This window comes from Eleginops maclovinus, chromosome 5 (genome assembly GCF_036324505.1).
Source record: "Eleginops maclovinus isolate JMC-PN-2008 ecotype Puerto Natales chromosome 5, JC_Emac_rtc_rv5, whole genome shotgun sequence".
Taxonomy (NCBI): Eukaryota; Metazoa; Chordata; class Actinopteri; order Perciformes; family Eleginopidae; genus Eleginops; species Eleginops maclovinus.
In genome coordinates, this window is record NC_086353.1 from 21760057 (window position 1) to 21784946 (window position 24890).

The 24890-nt window shown below is 41.2% G+C and overlaps 1 protein-coding gene across 4 annotated transcripts in view; it reads right to left on the reverse strand.

Annotated features, from left to right (window-relative positions):
- rgs12b (regulator of G protein signaling 12b) overlaps window positions 1-24890 on the reverse strand; it is a 47169-nt gene that overhangs the window by 11819 nt on the left and 10460 nt on the right. For all 4 annotated transcript variants that reach the window (XM_063884705.1, XM_063884704.1, XM_063884707.1 and 1 more), the window contains exons 5-6: window positions 23344-23463; window positions 2049-2070 (exon numbers count right to left, since the gene is read on the reverse strand). In XM_063884705.1, the coding sequence (XP_063740775.1) occupies window positions 2049-2070; window positions 23344-23463 (142 nt within the window). The remainder of the gene's footprint in view (window positions 1-2048; window positions 2071-23343; window positions 23464-24890) is intronic.

A 24890-nucleotide genomic window follows, 5' to 3' on the forward strand; every position in this document is an offset into this window, starting at 1 on the left:
TGATGAGCTAAATTACTTTGTGCCGTCTAACTGTTGTATTTAACGTCAAAGTGAAATGTATTATTGTATGCACAGAAGAAATGGTCTGAATTAATGTGTCAATACTTAAGATTACTTGAGAAGAAGTTTGAAAGATGTTCATTCAAACACGTGTAGCTGTCTGTTCGTGGCTAATCTCAAATGCTAATGGTTGGATGGATGGATGGATGGATGGATGGATGGATGGATGGATGGATGGATGGATGGATGGATGGATGGATGGATGGATGGATGGATGGATGGATGGATGGATGGATGGATGGATGGATGGATGGATGGATGGATGGATGGATGGATGGATGGATGGATGGATGGATGGATGGAGATATAGATGTATAACACTCGCCTAGTAAATGATAAATTGAACCAACAAGGAGAATATAGCAACTTTCCCACAGAATTGTTAGTTGTGCGAATTCCTCCACCTACTATTAACTCAGTGTGCAGACTGAATAAACTACCGAACCCCTGCGTTTTTCCTTCGTGTTTACCTGTTATCTCATCTCAGAACGATGGAACAATAAGGGAAGCAATACCAAGCAGCAAAAACAAGACCAATGAATAGATGTTGCCAAATGCACAAAAAAATAATAGAGACTGACACATGAAGCTAGTTGATGGCTGTAATTACTTCACTTACAATATGTTGGCAATAGTTCTCTATACTCCTACTTATAGTTAAATAACAAAGAGGGCCGAATAAACATCTTCACGCTCTCCACTTTACCCACAAACAACCCACCTCTTCCACACGACTGTGGCGTGAACAAGTGGCTATAAACACATCTACATTGGAGCTGATCTTGTTTCTCACCTCCTCTTCCTCCACTTATCCCCCATCTGCCATATATCATGCCTTTCATGTGTATTTGTAAGGTGTTAAAGCAACATTAGAAGACTCATAAATTAGAGAACTTTTGCTAATGTTGGCACCAAAAGTTTACTTCAAATTAGGGCCAATACAACACAACTCGATGAAGGAACACAGGATAAGAAAAACAATGCCTGGTGTGAAATGCAAATAGAGCTAAAGGCCAAACAGAATACAAAAGAATATATACATGTTGTTTTGTTATCAAATTGCATTTTGGTAATGAACTTATAAGTATTAAACTATTGTATTCAAATTCCCAAAGAGCTACAACGGTGAGTCAATTAATATATGAGTAAGCAAGAGTAAAACAGTTGGCAACTATTTTGATGACTTGTTAATATTTTCAGTCATTCTTTAAGCAAATATGTGGAAGAAATTCCAATATGCTCTGATTCCCGCCTTTAAAATGAGAGGATTTTGAGACTTTCTTCAAAAATATTTGTGGGCGCAAGGACCTTTGGTCGAAACTAAAAGGGAAAGAGATGAGTAAATTCTGTCAAAACACACCTGGTGTTGATATGATAGTGTTATACATTTAATATGTGTGCTTCCGTATATTTTGAACCACATATCTGAAGTCCCTCCTACATTTCAGACTGAAGAATTATTGATTGTAGAATATCGGCTATATAAAAGAATCAGTAGTTAAAGTCCTAATTCCCAAAGTATCTTAAACACCAACACACTGGTAAAGATTAGCAGGGCAAATGCAAAAATAACTAATTTAGTGTTTCTTTTTGCAGGCTAACAGCACCATGTTTTGTATCTCATGCCCTATCCACCACAACAAGTTGTTTTTGTGCATCCAATGTGTACAAAGATTCTTTAGGTTGCAGCCCAGCCAGAATGAGCCAGCAGAGGTGGGGCACACGTTGAGCAGGTTAAACCACTCTGTTGCTTCGGTGAATAAGTGGAAGCAGCCAGATAATAAGGAGTTTTCCAACATGAAAACAGCCATACCCCTGCTACACGTCAGAACCGGACAACCGGCCTAACATAATATGTCCTTTTCCTTATCCCATTAAATGCTACTTAAAGTAGATCCCAAACAGGGAAGCCAATAAGATAAGCCAATAAGTGATCATGAGAAAAGCAGAGAGGTTTTGTCAGATGTTGTGGAGACGTATTTACTCACCTCCATCGGAGACTGCAGTGGACTGTAAAAAAGCACAGAGAGACATGGATTAGGAGATTCCCTCATCACACAGATGACACATATTCATACAAGATCACACAGTACATGAGCACCAGGAGGCAGCTGCCCGGGCATGTACACATGCAGACACACACACACACACATACACACACACACTAACTGCCTGTGTTTCTCACAGGACCTGGCTCATTAACACACACACATACTTTTCACATCATGACAGAGTCAGGTTAGCGCCCACACTCTTTGTCTTGTGTGTGGGCGGAAACCTCTGTGAACTAGCAGTGCTTGCTCTGCAGAAGAACCTCCTCAGAGGGGAGGGGCTTATTGTGTGTGTCTGTGTATGCAATGGTGAAGAAGAGGGGAACTTTCAGCCCCCGATTTCACGTGGGAGTGTTATGTTTTGTCTGCATAACTATTTGGAGTTTCAGCCACTGAGTCACAGATGTCTTTTAGAACACATTTTTTTTAAACCAAAATCATTTGAGACTCATCCTATTTTCATAACACAGAACAAAAACACACACAATGCAGGGATTTTTATGCCAGACAACACAGACATCTGAATTGCAACTAACACTGTTGAAATACTGTGTGACTCAGAAAGTGCAAAAGGACAGGCGAACGAGAGAAAGACTGGAGGACGGGGGAGCAGTATTTAAGACTGTTGGTCTCTGTATAAATAATCCCCACTGAGCCACACTGTAAATCTTTTAAAGCTGTTAACCTCTCAGCTAATCCTGCTAATGGCAGGCTCTTTGATTGAAACCAGGTTATAGAGTATCTACGAGGGCATTTTGTGTTCTGAGGGTATTTTCTGTGGCACATTTGCATTTTAATGATCTTATCATGACTTAGCACAGACACATCCTGGATGACTCAGTGTTCTGTGAAGTAATCTCCTGGTCATCAGTTAGACATGTTTTCACTTTTAGAAATACTGAACCTGCCAAAAGACAGATGGTATATCAATTTCTTACCCTGTTTAACCTTACATTTGTGTAGACTTCTGCTGGGAATGAAAAGTGGATGGACCTGGATGATACTGCACAACTTGTTTGACATTTGTCTTTTGTTAAACAAGGCCCTAATATCTTTTAATTCATCAAAAATGTTCTCACTTTGACTATGCGTTCATTGTTGAGGCATGAGAGAAAAAAAGTTTTCTTATAGAGTTAAAGGTAACACAGGTTGAGTATACAAATTGACCCTTTTGGCAATGAAGTTTCACTTTAAAATGAGTTTTAGCATACTTTGATGTAAATGGATATTATATTTAAACTACACACTGAAAAGCCTTTGCACAGGTGTTCCTGAACAGAGGGATCACAGCTGCTAAATCCCCTCACTATACATGGGGAACCAGTGGAGCACAATTACTTTACTTAAATAATTGACATCAGCTTTCTGCAGTAACCTGATTAATTAAATGTATATTACGAAAGGTGCCCAGTTTACACGCTGTGTATAAGTAAAGCATTGGAGAGCTAAGAAAATATCGATGTATAAAGCGCCTTTCCAGTTTTTGAACCACACAAAGTGCTGCTACACTACATTCAGCCACACACACACACACACATAGATGGTACAGTCTTATGATCTAATATAATGCTCAATCCCACACACTCACACACACTTGTACAGCTTTTTAGTGCAATTTCGGGTTTGACATGCAGACTGGAGAAGCTGGTGATCGAATCGCTGACCTTCCAACTGGTGCATTACTTCATGATCCTCGGTCACCCCCAGGCATGTGTGTGTTCCGTACTTGAGTTCGCTGCTAATGCAGTTCCTTCAAGAACAAATGCATGAAGCATTGCGACAGGGAGCCTATTGATAGACAAGATCTTTCCTTGGAGAAGAGAATTGAGTGAAACTGAAACTAAAACTGACAAGAAATAAAAATAGAAACTAAACTGTACTCTGTAAGGGACAGAACCTGAACCTTGTGGTCTGGAAGCAGCCTCTTATAGCACTAACACACTGAAAATAATTATAAATATGCAGATTGAATTGCAGATCGCAGGTAACCAGGTTACCACAGTGCACTCTCATATTTCCCTGATTTTCTTCCAGCAACTGTTTGTTTTAGTGTGAGAACACAAAGTCAATATTTGGCTTTATTTGTGTACATGGCTGCAAACACAAATCCTGCTTCAGATGAATTGTACAGTGACCGCCCCGGTGTAGCATTTGTGTGGGTTCGTTAATGTGCATCTTGGTCATTTCCTCACTTGAACCACCTGCGCCGGGCAGATGGCAGTGCCAGCATAATCACTGGGATTACCTATTTCAGACTGTCCTTGGAAGAGCAGGGGTTGGCACTGGCGTGTGAAAAAGAGATTTGATGCCACTTTATAGCGGTTGATTGAGGTCGCACAGGACGTGGGGAAAATGAGGATTGGAAAGTGGTTACCTGATCCTTACGCTGATTACACTCCCACACATTTCCACAGTGTGGTCGTTCATGTGTGTGTTGAGACATGTTTTATATGGAGTGTAGCCTACATATATGCATGTGGTCGACATCTGTTCGAGATGTCCTTTGTATGTAGGGGTGGATTTTTTTGCATATGTGTTCAGCCCCCGACTCAATTCAGCTCCAGTGTGATCACTTCCAGACGTACTCTGTGGTTTGGCCCCTAGCTGAGGCCCCTCTCCTCTCCTTTCCTCCCTGTACCTCTAACCCATTTCAAACCCCTTCCTTTTGTTTTTTCTTCTCCCTCCACTCTTTCTTCCTCTGTACCCCATTACCCGATCTCCTCCTTCCACTCTTCCCGCAGGTTATTCCGTTCTTCACTCCCTCTCTCTTTCAACCCTTCCTCAGTCATTCCAGTGGTGTTCCCCCTCCTCTCCTGGCAGATCCTGGTCATTCCTGACAACCCACAGGGAATGACTGGGGTTTTCCAGACTCTCCCTTCTCAAGCTTCTCTCCCAAAAGTCCTACTTCACAGAAAATCTGGAAAGGGTAAGTATTGATAACATAAAATCATAACATCCCCTACAATATGTCACAAAGTGCTTTTAGCCTCCATTGCTTTCAATCTTCTCTACATTAGCTTGGCAGACATTACAGGCAGGAGGGATTTACCACTATGTCAAAGCCCTAATAATGTCTGTGGTTGTTTTTCTGCTGATGCTGATTGTTCACAGATAATAATGGGGCTTTTATGTCCCATATATTATACAGTTAATGCACTGATACCATCAGCAGAAGAAATACAGTGACACAGCAGCTCTTGATTATGGTTTCCACATATTCAGAGGACTTGCTTCCAAGCAAAACCTCAGAATATGCATGTGGTTCTGAATGTCTTGTATTTGAAACAGAGCTGTAGGGAATGTTTTTTCTCATCAATTCACATGTCAACGCCACACAGTATTCGCCTGTCATTTAGGGCAGTCTGAAGTGAGGCTTTTATAAATATGCATCTCAAACGTACAACTAAAATTCACAGAGAGAAAAGGCAAATACATGTTTGATCTATCCATGAGATTTTAAGGATGTGCTTCTTCCGATCAACCATTAAATCATTGCAGAAGAAGAGTGCATACAAAGTTGAGATAATGAAGCGGCATGTAAATGGTGATAGAAAAAAAGGAAATATGACATTTGTGGCTTACAAAAGCTCAGCGCGGTGAAATGAGGAGCGGTTGCAGTGGTTGTCACATCATATTTTTTTTCTAAATGCATTTCCCTTTGATGTACCATCTTTAGCAACAAAGACAAGTCGAGTTAGAACTATTTTGCGCTATTTCTACAAATATTTTCAACATGTTGGGGTTTCAACTTCTCTGTTCTTTGGTTGCTAACCCTAAAAACATACTCAAAAAGCGTGTTCAGTTGTGCAATTACATGCTACATCAATGGGATAAATATAATTTACGTATTGACATTTCTATTGATTCTTATTTTGGTGAACGCAATCAGTGTTGAGATTCTCCTGATAGTCCTTCAGTTAATTCCGGCACATAGAACATTCAAAAGTTGATTTGAACATTCTTGTATTCTGATAAGCGTCGTGCCTTGAAACAGTGATACAGAGGAAGTGTTAAACAGTACAATGAACACACTCTCTCACACCCACTTCAACAAAAGATAAGACGTCTGAATCACATGTCTTCACAACACACACTGTTAACACACGCACTGCTATTCTTCCTTCCTAGTAATTATAACTCTGTTGATCAGTAGCTTTAAAATAACCTGTTGGATTATGTAAGAGCTAAAAACATGATTATTTTATCCTCAGGTCACAACATGTTTAAACACCGACATCGTCCTGCTTCCAGCTCCCTTCACATGAAATGCCACTTTGTAGGCTGACCTGTTCGTGTTGACTGAATGTGTGTGTGAGTTTTTGTGTGGTGTGCAGGGAGTGGTTGGTCAGTGTGTGTGCAGGTCCCATGTGCTTTATTAGCTGTGACTAGCGGGAGCGGGGTGGCTTACATCATCTGTTATGAAGCCTGGACGAGGGGTTCAAACTACGGCAAAACACAGAGTACAATTTACAGCCGTTAATTCCCAATGTTATCATAACATTAACAGCCGTAAAAGTCTCCTTAAACAATCTCAAGTTTCCGAAAAAATGTCCCCATCTGCGTGCATGCGTCTAGACGGACGATGATTCCTGGAAAAGGACATTCTGTTTTATAGGATGAGACACAGAGCTGCCAGTAATACTAAACAGGGGGAATAACTGTCTATCTGGGATAACGTATGCCCACACACACACACACACACACACACACACACACACACACACACACACACACACACACACACACACACACACACACACACACACACACACACACACACACACACAAAGACAACAGTGTTTGTACCACCTACTCCAGGCTCCAACGCTGCCGCTGTAACGGCCACCTTTGGTAAGGAATGAGAGGACTTGAAGAGAGTGAAAAATGGAGGAACACTGAACATATCTCCTGTCTACTCATGTGCATGTAAACACTGGCATCACCACAGGAGACCATGCCTGCGCCCGAACAACCGACACCACACATGCTGTCCTTAAAAGGTGACTTCGCAACACATATTTCCTCCCAACTGCACGCAAACACACACGCTTCCAGCTGAGGAGGAAGCTGGTGCGCCAACAGTCTCAATGTGTGCGTGCCTGCCTGTTTACTTTTGAATATGAGGTGAATAGTGGCTGCTATTGAGAGACCAGAGTCACCCTGCCAGGACCGGCAAACCCTGAGAGCGCTTATAGCTTTAGCATAGAGTAGAGTAATTTAGAGAGGATGGGGTGAGGTGAACAAGAGGATTAGGTTAATGATCCATAGTCAAATGAGGCTCTGCAGGTGTGTGCATGGTGACGATCAGAGGTGGATTAAGTTCTTAAATCTTTTGCTAAGTGTTACCAAAGTGTGGAAATAGGTCATTAGAAGAACTCACTATTATACTTAAGTAAACCAAAATAGTGTAACTGTCTAAATGTACTTGAAGTATCAAAAGTAACAGTACTTTCTGTGCATAATGGCCCATTATAGAATAATATATACTATGTATTTATATTATAGCTATTGATGCATTAATGTGTTTGTAACAATATTGATGCAGCTGCTAAAGGAGGACTACACCACCTACAAGGTGGGATTGCTTTTTAATTTCACTAACGTTTCGTAAAGTATAATAAAGTATTAATAAGTATAATGTATTCAGTTTTTTTAAAATCAAAATCTTCCACTGAGTTATAAGAAAAGTGTAGCGCAGTATAAAGTACCCTCTAAATTGAAGTGGAATAGAAGTATGAAGTAGCAAGAAATGTATATATTCAAGTGATGCACAAGTACCTCCTCACAGTTCTACTGAGCACAGAACTTGAGTAATGTATTTAGTTAGAGGCCACCAATGATGATGACGCCCATTGGATGAAAAAGTCAGATTTGCAGATTTTCAAATCACAACTGACTAAATCATTGAGTACAAAAACCAAAGGCAAATTCTGAGTCAATGCAACCCAATGTATTCATCATCTCAATGTCCCCTCATACATTTCAATTTGATTTTTTCAGTATTCCAAAGTGAAATCCTCTGTCAGCGTCTCTGGAATTCTGGGATGAAGGCCTGAAATCCCTGTGTCGCATTCAGGAATCAATATCCACTCTCTATGAAAGGCAGGAATGCAGATAATGTTTGTTTTCGTACAAAAGAGCCACACAGGAGATGTGACTCAGAGGCTGAGCTGGTGATAAACGTCTGTTTTACTTGGCACCGTGCCTTCAACGCATGCATGCAGAAGAGGGTGCAGGTCGATAACACAATTCATTCAGATCAAGTGTCTGAACACGCTCACAGTCCTCGCACTGAATTAAGTGAAATTCACACGAAATTATTCTCCTTTCCTTTGTGTTACAGCTGATTGGTTCTCCCTTGCCTTCACACAAAAAAGACAAGCCCTTTGAGTCAAGGCAAGAAAAAAAAGAAGCTATATTTTGCCTCCATTAGTCTCAATCTCTGGCCCTGTCTTTACCTTTGTTTGTCTTCCTCTCTCTTCCTCTCTCTTCCTCTTTATCCTCGCTCTGGCCCGAAACACATCTGGCTTTGAGAGGAAGGGAAACAGCCCACAGCCCTCTCTTGTTAGTCTTTCTGTCTCACTTTACCTTCACACACACTTCCCCAGCCCGCAGCCACCATCACGTCCCTTCTTTCTTAAAACACTTTTTAACTTTTCTTCTTTACCCAGGAGCCTCTATCCTTTCCCTTTATTTTGTCTTCATCCTTCATCCTCCATTTTTCTTCTCCCCTCCCTGCGTCTTCCTCTGAAGGTAATGGATTACTCTCCCACCCTGTGTTCTTTGCCGCAGGTAAACTCTGTCCCTCATCTGTCCCTGTCGTTCTCAGTTGTAGTGAGCAGAACAACACTGGTATGCAGTGACACTTACACTGAATGATGTTGTAGAACTCCTTTTTGTCGTACTCTTACATCCTTTTTGTAATCTAAATTTCTGAAGCAAAAACCAAAAGCGACGGTGAAAAGTTGAGAAAAGTGCTGCAGATTTTTTTTCTCTTCATGTCGGTTTGACAGCAATACACTTTTCTTCTATAGACATAAATAAATGAGTCTTTCCCTTTCATTCACTTGGTCCTGTTTTAAAAAAAACACTCTGCTGACCGTGTGTACAGTAAGTGTGTGTGTGTGTGTGTGTGTGTGTGTGTGTGTGTGTGTGTGTGTGTGTGTGTGTGTGTGTGTGTGTGTGTGTGAGCGCATGCTACTCACTGTATTGAAGTTCCAGACTCGCTTAAAGGAGAGCCTCTTCCTCAGGCTCATCCTGCTCTCCTCTCACACAGGAGGAAACTTTCTCAATCTACATATCACACACTCGTGAGAACAGGCAGACACACACACGTAGCCGACAGAGCTTCTTTGGGAAGTGTCTAAATAAGGAAAGTGGCACAGACAGCTGAGTTGGATGGAGCCATGCCACAGCACGTCTGTCACACACACAACTGAAGAATTAGCCTGCTGAAGTTGCATTAAGTATATATACTGCACTTCTGTCTACATCATCTATTCCTTTCTCTCTTTCTCACACACTCCTCCACACACCTAACTGAAGGACTGACTAGGAAGTTCCATTCTCTCCGAGACACACACACACAAACACACACACACGCACATGCATGCATACTCGGCTTGGTTTCCATAGTGACACGCCCCCATCAGGCAGCAAAAGGGGAGGGAACAAAGGCTGACCTGCCAATCACGCTGCAGCACAGCCTTTACCTCTCCGCCCTCCTTCTACTCGCCCCTGTTCAAATCACAGGTCTACAGTAAGATTCGAACTGGGTAGGAGGTTTTATGATAAGTCAATTTTGCTCAAAGGGAGTTTTTTCTGTAGTGGGTCGCTTTAAAAATGTAAATGAAATGCCGGCAGGTTTGTTAAAAGGTCAACTTAAGGGAACAAAGGCACTTCACAGGTCAGAGCAGTGACACACACACACACTCCCTCACATGCACACACAACAAAGGCTGCAATTGAATTAGTGCGAAATATAGCCTTGAGCCTTAGACCTAGCTGCCCCCTAATTTCCTGTTTTGGCAAAGAAAGAGTAAGAGTTTCTGTTACAACGACTCCTTCAACTCCACTCTATGTTTGATGTCACTGTCTCCATCTGAGATGACTCACGGGTGTGAACCGTACAGCCATAGTAAAAATGGTTGAGTGGGTTTCACCTGGTAAAGAAGGGAACAGCAAGTGTTATATGTGTGTGGATATCATACACATTTTATTTTTATACCCTACAATTTTGTATTATTCATATAAATATCAGTCGTCTTTCCTACAAACCACAAGCCTCTGTTTCAACTCGTCTTTATTCTTAGCACTGGGTGTATTCTAGAGTCTGTGGCTTTAGTACATTTAAATGTTATTCTGTTTCATGTAAAACAGTCCAGTTATTGAAATCTGTCTTATTTCTTTTGGACGATTGCCTGATAGAATGTGGCACCACCCAGAAGAATAAAAACATCAAAGGGTTCAGCTGCACCCTCTAAAAAAATGTATAAAAACCAATACATTTTAAGAGCTATGCCCAGTACAGTTTTTAATCACATTGTGTCTAATGAAAAAACCAGAGGTCCCAGAACTTCTTCACTGCCCTTTTTTCAGCACTAAAAGCACAATTTGAGGTCATGTAGCTAAAAACACAGTGCAATATTGTTGTTGACCTTGATTTCCAACATCCATGTATCACAGACACACAGCTGAAGCTGAAGGCATTGTGGAAGCCTTCATTCCCAGAGCTTCATACATGGAAAAAGGAATCTAATGGAGCGTTCATTTGTAAAACTTTTAAGTTTGACCGGTTCCACTACTTTCATTAAATACACCCTAAAATACAGAAACCTTAGTTAGGGGTGTCAATCCTCAGTCTCTTAAAGTTGATGGTGATACTTGAGATGACCATACGATTTAAAATCGTACCCAATTCAAAATCAGTTTCAGTCCTAATGAGTTAAAGGGAAAGCAGCTCTGCACTGACGTTGTGTTTGAAGAAGGGATCCGTTAATGGTCCCACAGAGAGGAAGTTTACATTCTGCATTTGACCTGTCCTAGGAGCAGTGGGCTGCCATATGTATGGCAGCGGGGAGCAGTGTAGTAAACAGTGCCTTGCTCAGGCACACCTCTGTAGCACTTGGTCTTTTGGAGAATTGAACCTGTGACTTTCGGGTTCCCAAGCCAGATCTTCGCCAACCACCACCTTTGTGTATCACGCCCAGCTCGAAATTGTCGCAGAGCGCTATGGTCATAGTTCAAATTATTTAAACTCAGAGCTTGTTTACAGCTGACCTTTCGACTTGCAACCAATCAGAATACAACACTATGTCGGACCTCAAGCTAGCAGGGGGTAACCATAAACCTGACTGTTTTCACTGCAAAGCTGTCTCTTCGCCCAGGAAAAGTAACATGTATTCAGGCATAAATAAACACTTTTATTTGAAACTGATTTTATTTCTTCTCAATAGTCAGGGACGTTTGGAATAAAAAGTTGAAATAATACAAGGAATAAAAATTCTGCCTGTAATAATAATAAAGTTGGGTAGCTCAGGGGAGCTGCCTGTTTATTTATTGGAAACTCTAAAAAAAGTCTAAAAAATAAATTGTACACAAAACCGACTCTAGTTATCTAGTTGTTTGTCACCAATTCCAAAAATACTGCCTGGCCCAACTTTGAATTGATGTGTAGGATTACTGTCCATCATTAGCATTACCTAGGTTATTTTGTAGAAAAAAGAAAGATGAATCAATCTTTCTCCCACCCCTAACCTTGGGTGCTTAATTCCTGAACAGATTACTGGTGTCATATACATCTTGGAATGGCCAGGAAGAACTATGAGTAAGTTCTGCTCAAGTTCAGTCCTAAACAAATCTGTCAGCGGAGCTGAAGAGCAAAGTACATGCAGGATACGAGGGATGTGACAAGGTTTCAGTTGGCTAAATCCACATTATGAGAAAAGCAATGAACAAAAGAAGAGAGATGAGAGAGGAGAAGATATTTGTCTTTAACCTAATTCTTGTGGTCTAGCCAGGCAGCTCTGTTTCCTTTGTGTGTCTGGAGGAGGTCAACATAAAAGGGAAATATTCTCCACTGCTGATATCAGATGGCAAGATTACACACATAACTCACACACATATGCAGCACACCTGTTAACGCTTCACTGTAACACACTTTTAAGCAAAACCACAGATATATATACAGTATACAGTGGGGCAAAAAAGTATTTAGTCAGCCACCAATTGTGCAAGTTCTCCCATTTAAAAAGATGAGAGGCCTGTAATTTTTATCATAGGTATACCTCAACTATGAGAGACAAAATGAGAAAAAGAAATCCAGAAAATCACATTGTAGGATTTTTAAAGAGATTATTTTCAAATGATTGTGGAAAATAAGTATTTGGTCAATAACAAAAGTTCATCTCAATACTTTGTTATATACCCTTTGTTGGCAATGACAGAGGTCAAACGTTTTCTGTAAGTCTTCACAAGGTTTCCACACACTGTTGCTGGTATTTTGGCCCATTCCTCCATGCAGATCTCCTCTAAAGCAGTGATGTTTTGGGGCTGTCGCTGGGCAACACGGACTTTCAACTCCCTCCAAAGATTTTCTATGGGGTTGAGATCTGGAGACTGGCTAGGCCACTCCAGGACCTTGAAATGCTTCTTACGAAGCCACTCCTTCGTTGCCCTGGCGTTGTGTTTGGGATCATTGTCATGCTGAAAGACCCAGCCACGCTTCATCTTCAGTGCCCTTGCTGATGGAAGGAGGTTTTCACTCAAAATCTCACGATACATGGCCCCATTCATTCTTTCCTTTACACGGATCAGTCGTCCTGGTCCCTTTGCAGAAAAACATCCCCAAAGCATGATGTGTCCACCCCCATGCTTCACAGTAGGTATGGTGTTCTTTGGATGCAACTCTGCATTCTTTCTCCTCCAAACACGACGAGTTGAGTTTTTACCAAAAAGTTCTATTTTGGTTTCATCTGACCATATGACATTCTCCCAATCCTCTTCTGGATCATCCAAATGCCCTCTAGCAAACTTCAGACGGGCCTGGACATGTACTGGCTTAAGCAGGGGGACACGTCTGGAACTGCAGGATTTAAGTCCCTGGCGGCGTAGTGTGTTACTGATGGTAGCCTCTGTTACTTTGGTCCCAGCTCTCTGCAGGTCATTTACTAGGTCCCCCCATGTGGTTCTGGGATTTTTGCTCACCGTTCTTGTGATCATTTTGACCCCACGGGGTGAGATCTTGCGTGGAGCCCCAGATCGAGGGAGATTAGCACTGGTCTTGTATGTCTTCCATTTTCTAATAATTGCTCCCACAGTTGATTTCTTCACACCAAGCTGCTTACCTATTGCAGATTCAGTTTTCCCAGCCTGGTGCAGGTCTACAATTAAGTCTCTGGTCTCCTTTCACAGCTCTTTGGTCTTGGCCATAGTGGAGTTTGGAGTATGACTGTTTGAGGTTGTGGACAGGTGTCTTTTATACTGATAACGAGTTCAAAAAGGTGCCATTAATACAGGTAACGAGTGGAGGACAGAGGAGCCTCTTAAAGAAGAACAGGTCTGTGAGAGCCAGAAATCTTGCATGTTTGTAGGTGACCAAATACTTATTTTACCGAGGAATTTACCAATAAATTCATTAAAAATCAGACAATGTGATTTCCTGGATTTTTTTTCCTCATTTTGTCTCTCATAGTTGAGGTATACCTATGATAAAAATTACAGGCATCTCATCTTTTTAAATGGGAGAACTTGCACAATTGGTGGCTGACTAAATACTTTTTCGCCCCACTGTATATAGCTGAATCATGCATGGTTAAGGAGACACTAGTGTTTGCTTTATCAACAATTGTATTATAGTTTATTGAGTCATAAAGCTGCAGTCACCATTTGCCAGACTCTATATTATGATGTCCTGGTTGTTTATTTTCTAACTTGTGAATGCTATTTGTCAGTATTTGGAAAATGAATAGTTAGTTTGCATTTTTAAACAATGTTTTACTGTGATAGAGTACATTTCCATAAAATTCAAAGAAAAGTGTGTACATAGAAAAAAAAGCACTCTTTCTAGCTCATTCATAAATCAAATTGTTGATAATAAATCTCTACTTTGTGATTGTATAAAACTTTTGCACATCCATCAAGCAATATTAGTGCACCTCCTGCACTAAGCTGTTATACTATTTTTCATGTTAATGTTGCACTTTTCTGAAAATAACCACATTCTTTCTGCAAGGTTTATAATTTCCCTGTTTCGCTATACCTCTGCTTTGCACGGAAACAAAAACAAAAATCTCAACACTGCCCTCTGCTGCCAGCATGGAGGGGAGGCACGGTATAGAGCTGAGCAGGAAAACACTTAGTAACCTCTGACCTTTTTGCTACTATTCAATGCGAACCAATGAAGAGTAAGCAGATTAGCCTTGTCATACTGTGTGTTAGCATCAATTTCTAATCAGGCTGAGCATACAAACAAATGTGATTATGTTCAAATAAAGGTAAATAAAGTACCTTCAAAAGCACCTTTTCAATAATAGTATTACTATACAAATGTTCTGTATTTACTGTGTATGTACTATTAGTCAATTTCATTACAGTAAAATTACATTTTATTAGGGTTGGCCTAACATAAATAAATAATTTGACTGTATTTCAGTAATTATTTTTGGACCCAAGCATAGTTATTAAGATGAATGAAAAGATGAACATAAATGATAATAGAAAAATAACAAATGAAGCTGATCCATCCGAAAAACGTAGCCAGATGAACCAAATTACTTAAGGCTTAAAGAATGCTATTTAATACTTTGGAAATACTGTCTATGTTTGTGTAAGTTCCTCCAAAGAGTTCATTTTGGAGTGTAAGGCAGTGATGTTATGGTTTCTTTGTGTATGTGGTCTCATAACTGGTGACTGGTACTTGATATTCAATCTTATAAAAGAGGTGATTTTACCCAACCTCGGAAAAATTATGCAAAGAAGAAAGATGTGAAATCTTGAAATAAATGATGAGTCATGGCAACCAGGAAAACTGCAGCAGAGGAACATTTACAGACTCACAGAAAGACAGGATGTTTGATAAAGTAGAACGACAAATACAGCCAGTTGGTTATCTAGTTCTCTCCTCTTTTGTCAACACTTTATGTCTGCAAGTCAATTTAATACGCAGCCATGCGGCTGACTTATCACATGATGCCGCTTGATTGTGCTGATGTGGTGAACTGCATCCGTCTGGTAAGATAAAAAGAAGAACTTGTGTTTATTTGCAGATTGGAACAGCGACTGCTGTGACTCCTGGTCTCCTGAGGTGTTTCATGTACAGGAACAGCGCTGATTCCGTCTCATCATCTGATTTTCTCTCCCCAACACACTCTGCTCCCAGGGGATATCACGAGGAACACACACAAAAACACACACACATCCTCACACAGTAGAAGAAATGTGCACCAAGTTATTGTATTTAAACATCTGATAGTGTTCTTCTTCACTTTTTCTGTATGTGTATGAGGTTTTTTTTCATGTGTGTGTGTGTGTGTGTGTGTGTGTGGGTCAGAGGGCTTACAGGCTGCTCTTTTCTCATTGCTGTGTTTAGTGAAATGCTGTCCTGTGCTGATTTCCACCAGAGTGTTAAAACCTCCTCACTTAACATCATCACACACACCCACACATTCATACAACTTCAGATTACTATACATAACTAAATATTTTGGATACAATGACCTTATTGAATACACCACGAATATCATATAATTTATATATAGATTATGTCAGATATATTCATTAATATTATCCTTCATTCAGTTTCAGAAAGTGGACTGCTACTTGGAGAGGTCCCAGTTCACCTCATAGGCCCTGCTGTGGTGCCCTTGAGCAAGGCACCGGACACCTCCAATCCCCCCTCCCAATTGCTCCCCGGGCGCTGCACAATAGCTGCCCGCTGCTCCTAGCACTAGGATGGGTTAAATGCAGAGGACCGATTTCACTGTGTGTGCTCTGCTGTATGCATGCATGTGACTAATAAAGAGGGTTTCATCCTCCGATTCTATCTATCTAGTTTAAGTATGGGACTTACCAGAGGCACCACGATATATCATCGCGGTTTCAAACATTTTGCGACTATTGTAATATGTAGGCCTTTATTGCAATTAACTGCAAATTGAATTTTGTAATCATCTGTTCATAGTAAGATAAAGTTTTTGGCACATTTGTCATGACTTTGTGAAATACCTCCATATTTGTATGGACAAACTTCCTGCCAATCTCGCCGACCGGAGCAGTAAAATATCGATTCACCTTCAAATGGACCGAAAAGACACTTGTGCCAAAGAGTTTGGTAACAACTTGTTTTTGCCATATTTAGAATGTATATCATAAACAGGCCAATACTTGGCATCCATGTATCGATACAATATTGCCAGGCAAAATATCTGATTGTCACGCCACCTTTAAACTAACTGCCAGGCATGGGGACATCTCAATAGGAGATCACTTTAGCCCATTAGACACACGTCAACACAATAATACCCAAGAGTAGAACCAAAAAAGACAGTTCTACAGATAAACTGATCTAATAGACTGAACCAAGAGTCAACAGGTTTCCTTTTAACTCAACAGAGCCTTCAAACCCCTGCTCATTGGTCTGCACAGGTCACATGAACTGTCATTCCACAGATAGGGCCTTGCAACTAAAGTTTTGGAACATTCTTTTATTTTTCAACCTAAATAAATATGAACTGATTGGTTAATTATGATATATTAACATTTCCACAAGAATACATGTTTTGCCATCAGCAGCAAGAGTTTTATAGGGATTTAAATTCAAGCCGACAACTTTTTCAAGTATTATCATTTCCACCAGCCATCCACAGTCACGCTTGTGTAACACAGTCTGCATGCTATATGTGACAGGAGAAAGAGAGTCACCACTGTGAAAAAAAGGTTGCATCAGATATAGGAAGAGCAAACACACGCACGTAAATTCCCCCACACACACACACACGCATTGACAGCTCGCGTACTCACTGGATCAGCGGCGGTTTCAGAATCAACGCTCAAAGTTTTCTGCTCCATGAAGACAGAGACAAGTAATCCTCAGCGCTGCATGTGAGAGCTTCCTCCAGCACACATTGTCATCAGCTGTTGAATGTGTGTGTGTGTGTGTGTGTGTGTGTGTGTGTGTGTGTGTGTGTGTGTGTGTGTGTGTGTGTGTGTGTGCGCAGAGCGACGAAGCGGCAAAGCTTGATGGCTTTCAAAAGTCCAAGCCGCTACAGAATGTCGCTAGATTCCCTCTCGCTTTCTCTCCCTGTTATCCCCCCTCCTCCTCCTCCTCCTCCTCCTCCTCCTCCTCCTCCTCCCTCGCTATCTTCTCCCTCACCCTGCCTCTCTGCTCTCCCCCCTCCTCTTTCTCTGCTTTTCTTTCCACCCACCCTCGTATCATTTCTATTCCACCCACACTGCTGTGGGCTGAGAGACACCCGCATACACACACTCAAACAAATGCGGCTGCAGAGGGAGACCCCTTTGCCATTAAGGAACACACACCCACACACACAGTGCTGAGCTGAATGTGTTACCCTCAGTGCTCTTCTGTCATCTGCTTAGTATGCCCGATGCATATCTGGAGCACGCAGAGTAAACTGACATTCATGATGGCTGGAGAAGGGGGGGGGGTGAAAGAAGCAAAACATGGAAAAAAGTCCACACAGCAATGATTTCCTCTGAAGAATTAAAAGGAGAAAACAGAAAGAGATATGTGAAGCAAACAGGGAGTTGACAGCCAGGATTGATATCTTAAGCGATCATGAGGCTGTGTACAACTCAACCAAGAAGTTGTTGCATTCCTCAACGTGCCTTGACACACAGCGAAGTCTCTCACACTGACACACACACCCCTCGGCTCAGGAGGCAACCGCATTCAATTTCAAGCTGAAGAAAAACAATGTGTGCCTCAGTAACACTCATCATAGTGTCACTTTCAAACAGCTTTAAAGGATATCTAGGTCCTGTTTGAACACACAAATGGAGAAGCTGTGGATAACTACAGACAAAGTTCATTCATGTCTCCGTTTCACCTAATCCAGAACAAAAACGTCGAGGAACATCCCAGCTCTATATCCATTTTGACATTGATATAGGCTTTGTTGTAAAAACATTAGGCAAGATAGTAAAGTTTGGTAACATGTGTATTTCGTCTACAAGGGGGACTATAAAGTCAACCACAATTTCTGAAAAGTGAACAAGTGCCTTAAACTTGCATTCTTTCTCATGTCCAGCATGTTGCAACTGTGTAGACGTCTATGAGAAAATTATGTTTCTTCTCACAAGATTTATACATCAGTAAACCTTTTCCTATTGAGTTTATGGCTTCAGCTGATTCAGTTTCAACACTTCTTCACTACAGCATGATGTTCATACTATTAACTCTCATCCCATTAAGAGAAAAATGTATGCTAAGAATGGGTATGCTTAAGGGCGTGTCTACATTGCGATTGACAGCGTCCTGTCACTCAGGATGGAGCGTACTAATGCGTGTTCATGGCCCTGTGAGCATTTAAAAAGGTGTGTTTTGGGTCTGTATGTGTTTTCAGTGGATGAAAGATGATTGTAACTTCGAAGACACCTTTCTTCTTCATCTTTTGTTAGTCCTAAAAGACACAACTAGGAGTCGTTTCATTTTTTTTGGTTCGTTTTTTTTTTACACTTCAAAATTAGCGTCCCAATTAATATCAGAGATAATGTGAACCTACCCAATCAAGCTAAGTATATAAAAGAATAGTAACGTTATTAAAACTATACAGTAGAAACAAAGTCAGACGACAACGCTTTAAATGTAAATGTTGGCATGTGAGAATTTTATTCAGATAGATTTTAAAAGGTGAGACCCTATCCTTTAACAGGGAGGATTCATTTTGTCAAACCACTATGTGTTTGACAAGAAATATATGAATGAATTCCTCTTCAATATATTAATATGAAACGCTGTGGGAAAACCTTTCCCTTTTGATCCCATGGAGGGTTGTTGGTAGGTTGACATATCCCAAAATGTACCTAAAAAGTTAAATAATTGCAAGTGATTTGGGTTCAGAGAACAGTCAGATGCATGGATTTTGATACAATAAATTCCTAAATCTTAATTATAAAAGCATGGAAAAATTGGATTAATCATGTCTAAACAGCAAAAATAAATTACAAGCGTGCTTAGTTTCCTCATTACTTTCAGTCGTCTTGTATAGTCATTATGCAGGCATCAGCACTGAGTAGAATTCAAGCCGTGATTCCTCACCTAACCTAACGGTGTGTGAGCTTGCATCACTTATTATGTGTTTACAGCCCATAAGTAGCTACTGTCAACCCTTTTGACTTTGTTAGAAAGCAGCCTGTGCAATGCAGAACATAAAGAGAGCACCGCCTGCACAGAGAAAAACATCTCCTTTGGAATTGTTCCTCCCAACAACACTTGAGCTCCACTGAAAGAGAAATTTCATCTTCCTCCGTTGGCATTATGTTGCAGCTCATGGAGGAAGCAATCTGCCGATTGAGGCCATTATTCGCCACTTATATTTGTGCATTCAACCTCTGACTGATTTATCTCTGCTTTCCTTTGTCAGCCTCATTTAGTAAACAGCTTATGCAGCTGGGATCACATTACGTTGATGTTCAGATCTCAACCCTTCAGCAACAGTTGAGAATCAAGTGGTGCAGGAATGCGTGCTACTACTGGAAATGATTTAGCATTTCATCACTTCTGATCCCAAAGTCTACTGTTCTCAGTTAGATGCCTGAAGTAAGGACTGTGGTTATTTTAAGTTTAAGAGATTTTCACGTATTGTTCAAAAACATAAAATAAATTAAAAATAATCCCACTTGTAACTGTCTATATCTTCTATGCGAACATTAGCCGACTTTAGCTTAGCGGTTGTGATGTGCAGCCATATTAGTTGATGTTGTTTGTTTATAGACTAACGTTAGCTTGTTATTTCTGATAATTGCATTTACGCATACAAAAATCCTAAAACTGGGGTATTATGTGAGATTATCCTGCTGAAAAAAACATGTAAATTCAATGACACGATGGGAAATCCTACTGCAAACCACTTGTAACGCTAACTTCCGGGTTGTTCCACAAACATGTGTCATTATTGCGCCACCATCATTTGGTGAAGGTGTGTTTTATTTTTTAAGCTTTTTGTGGTTTTTAACAATCATATTTTCAAACAAAGTCACACAAAAAAAATGTTCAACTATGTCCCGTGGCCAATATGCATTTATGATGTCCAGAAACAATTTGGCAGTAATATGGACAATAGAAATCCAAACCCACACCGCTGGAGAAGAGTAACAGCCTGACGTCTTTCCCCAATATCATAAGACATTGTTTGTTTGTTTGTTTGTGCGCGTGAGTACAAATTGGTTAGGCTCTACAATAAGACATCACAAGACAGGCTGCAAGCCTCAAGCTCTGGCAGACATTCACAGATATACAGCAAATAGAATTGAATACACTTTCTTGTTCAGCACAGGCAGGGAAAATGTTTTTATTTTCACGCTGGGAATTACAAACCATAAACTATGTCTACAAGATAATAAAATCACACTAACAGAACCAAAATCTATTGTTTGTACTTGAACATAGGATTAAAAACAAGCCACATCACGTGTGTACTGAGCACGCACACATGCACACACACTTCAGCCGCAGGAGAAGCTTCACTGGCACAACGTACAAGATGGCTGAGAACTGTGTGTGTGCAATTACATCGTAATCATGCTCATTGATGTGTTTGTGTGTTACCGACTTGCAATTTGCTTGTGTGTGTGTGCATGGCTTTTCCTGTATATGTGCGGTAATGTGTGTGTGTGTGTGTGTGTGTGTGTGTGTGTGTGTGTGCGTGTGTGTGTGTGTGCGTGCGTGTGCGTGTGCATGGCTTTTCCTGTATACGTGCGTTAATGTGTGTGTGTGTGTGTGTGTGTGTGTGTGTGTGTGTGTGTGTGTGTGTGTGTGTGTTTGTGTGTGTATGCCCAATGCTTTTGTGTTGAGGCCTCGCTAACGAGGGGAATGTCAGCTAGTTGCTCATCAGAGCTCATTAGAAGTACAGGCTAACACCTCAAACCCCATTACCCATCCCCCCCGCCCCACCACCATCACCATCACCAAACACACACACACACACACACACCAATCTCACCTTCCCCCCCTCTCACAACACAAAGCCCTCTCTGTTTGTGGACATTACCGCATAAGCAGCAAGAGAAAAAGGCCTAACGACCGGAAGAAAAAGGTAGAATAGGAAGGGGGGGGGGGGGGGGGGGGGGGGGGGTGAGGAGAAAAGAAAAGAGGAACCCTGCCATTGGACGGTCTGCCGCTGGCACAGAGAAAGATCCACCCCCCAATTCAGATATCTTCAGAGGCACTGGTGCTTCCAATCTCACCACCTGATGATGAAGTCAGTTGTGTAATTGTCGCTGTCATGATGAAATGAATATCGTTTTATAAAAGATTAGTTGTGTAATATGTTGTTTAGGGTGGAGTTAAGTGCCTCGTTCACATTTGGACTGACAATAAAACACGAACATTAGCACAGCACAAAGTGTGAGCCCTTCTCAAAAATATTAGGAACGGATAACCGTGTCTACGTTGGAATTTGTTGGCAGGGAAGCTAACTGGAGGCACCAGGAGATGTGCAAATTGATTTTCCTGTTGAGGAATTAGAAATCAATCTGAGGATTTCTTTCTAATAAGAAGCAGCTTTACAGTAAGTCTAATTAAGATCTCCAGGATCCAGCCAAAGATGTTTGTAGCATGTCTTTTCCAGTCTGGCTCCCTTTTCTCCTCACACATCCTGTCTATCGTTTCGTACAATAAAGTAAAAAATTCAAAATATGTACATTTTCAAAAAAACATTGACTGAAGCGACAGTGTGGGATGGGCTTATCTGGTCCCAGGGTGCCTCAGTGGCCACTAAATGGCGGAAACATTTAGCTTTCTTCTGATCTTTATCTAAGAACCAAAACAGCAGTTATGACTTGTGACCACAGACTCACACAAATTCACAAACTAACATGCAGGCCATGGGAAGAACAACACCCGGAATGTTTCACTTTTGTTTAACTTGATTGAACAGTATTATCCCGTAGCTAGTTCACTCCCTTTAAGATAAAGAGGACATATAATGGTAATAATCAAGTTCATATTTGTACTTTGTGTCTCTACCGTGACATGTCTCCTTGCTTTAATGTTCAAAAAGCTCTTTATTTTTCTAATACTGCCTGTGCTGCAGCACCTCTTTTCACCCTCTGTCTAAAACCAGAGACCAGTCTGCTCTGAGTGGTTAGCTGGTCCGGTTCTCCTGCCACTGCTTAACAGCTTAGGGATGTCCCGCCCCTTAGCCTATCACGTACAATGTAGTGAAGCATTATCCAATAGAAGCCTGAGTGTTACGTAGTCCAATCACGGCGTATCAGGGGTGGGGGTAAGTGTGTGGGAGAGAAACTTTTGGATTCAAGCCTTTGTAGACTATTTACATGCAGAAAAACCTATAGAACACACTACAGGAAAGATTAAAAAAAAGAAAGAAAAAAAGCACACTATGGCGTCTTCAGTTAAAAGTTTAACACAACTAAGATAAACATAACCTTGTGCAAACTTGGCCTGGTCTCAAGGGCATTTGCGGTGTTAGCCATGACAGCAGGCTATTGTATCGCTCATGCCTGAGCACTACAGCCACCGTAGCAGACATTCTCTTTTATAAAACGTTGTACTAAATAGGCATATTGTTATGGCTAAACTCATGGCTCTCAAATGACTTGATAGCAGATCATTTCTCACAGTTAAAATAAGAGCTTAATTAATATTTGTGCAACATTGTAGCTATATTGCCCCCCAGTCAGCAAAGCTGCACTGCAGTCCAAATCCATAAACACCAGCCTGTAAACATGTCTCTTTCTTTATAATGTCTCTGTCCATGACTGTGTGTATGTTGCCATGGTGATAATAGGTGAGAAGAGGGCTTGACGTGTCATGTGAGGATGTATGATGCACATGGGCTGCTATTAATAGAGATGGATGCAGCAGGTATGGCTGAAATGTGACAATCACACAATGAACGGATTGAGCTTGAGCACTGCCTGTAACACTCGAGACACTGGCAGATGGAAGTGCTGTGTGTGCGTGTGCATTTGCGTGCGTGTGCGTGTGTGTGTGTGTGTGTGTGTGTGTGTGTGTGTGTGTGTGTCCTACCTCTAGGTCATCCAGAGAGCGGGCTAAGCTGTGGCGTTTCGAGCGTCCAAAGGAGCGTCTGGCTGAGGAGCGCACGGGGAGAGGAGGGAAGCCCATGGTCAGACCACGGAAGCGACCACCCTGAGGAGAGAAATGTATTTTATTTTTATTTTCAGTACACATGCTATATGTAACATGAGGTTGCTAGTTCTATATCTGTTCATCAGGTAACAGAAAAGGAGAAGTTGCAATGGGAAGCTAAAAGGAGCCCGAAAAATCGAATGTCAAGTTCCTTCCTTAACAGTGAAAATAGTGATATAACATTGATGGTTGTTGAGGACTCTTCTTTGACTCTGGCTCTGTTTTTTTCTGTCACTCCTACTGGCCAACAATCTCATGACAATAAAGAATTTAAATTACACAAATACAAATATGAACACATCGGAGACTGCACCAACCCGTCCATGTACAAATCATATAACGAACATTTCAGAACTGCTTTCAGTGTTTAATGTTGAAGCATTTTCTCTTGTTTTGTATAGAGTTGTTTAATGTTTAACCAGTAGTGTGTCTCTGGTGTTTGAATTGCCTTTATGACGTCAGTTTGTTAAGTGTCAGTCTACTCTGTAAATGATTCCAGAGTATTATGGCAAAATACTAAAGCTGTCTTTTCAAGGATTTACTTCTACTCTAATCATCTTATCCAACATAAATTCAGTCACATTTTATTATTAGTCTGATAGTATTAGTGCATGGAGGCTTTAAAGGTCTCCTGTTATGCTATATTTGAACAATATATTGTAGGGCAATATCTATACTAAACTTGTCTGTGAAGTGTTTTGCTCAAAATACCAAACAGATCACCCATTGTAGCATGCCTCATACCCCTCTATTTCAGCCCTGTTCCTGAAGTGCTGATTCTGTGACTGTCGCTTTAAATTTGAGCTGAGCTGAAGCTGGCCACGCCCCTTTAGAGCATCATGCAGCTCTCTCCTCTGTGAACGTTTTCTACAGGGAGAAGCTAAACGCTGTCGTGAAATAAACGCCATATTATGTTCAAAACCACATCCAGCATTATTTCTGAAACACTTCTCAGTGTTTACCACTAGAACAGAGACATTATATGTGTTATATAAACAACAACTCTAAGTCCCTTCTGCAGACATCCCGCTGAACACACAGAGCAGCTGCGGAGGGGATTCAGCTCGCTGACTGTATATGGGGGACGATAGGTTGGGACGTGTCACGTGGGCGGGACGTTGCCCGTTTTTAGAGATGTGGGTAAGGAGGAGAAGAGAGACGGTTGTATTTTCTGACACTTTGTGAGTGTCCTTACACACCGGGGACACATATTTATGTACAGTGCCGCCGCTCCCATAACGCGCATTACGCGCTGTGCGTAGGGCACCAAGTGTCGAGGGGGCACCACCAAAAATAGCCTAATGAAAAATCGTCATAATAATTATAAGGCCGAAATTATTTCAGTAGACTATAGAAATATGAGGCACTTTTTAGGCATACTACTCAAAGGTACCGATGGTGCCCCCCTCTCCCCTCCCCACTCACAC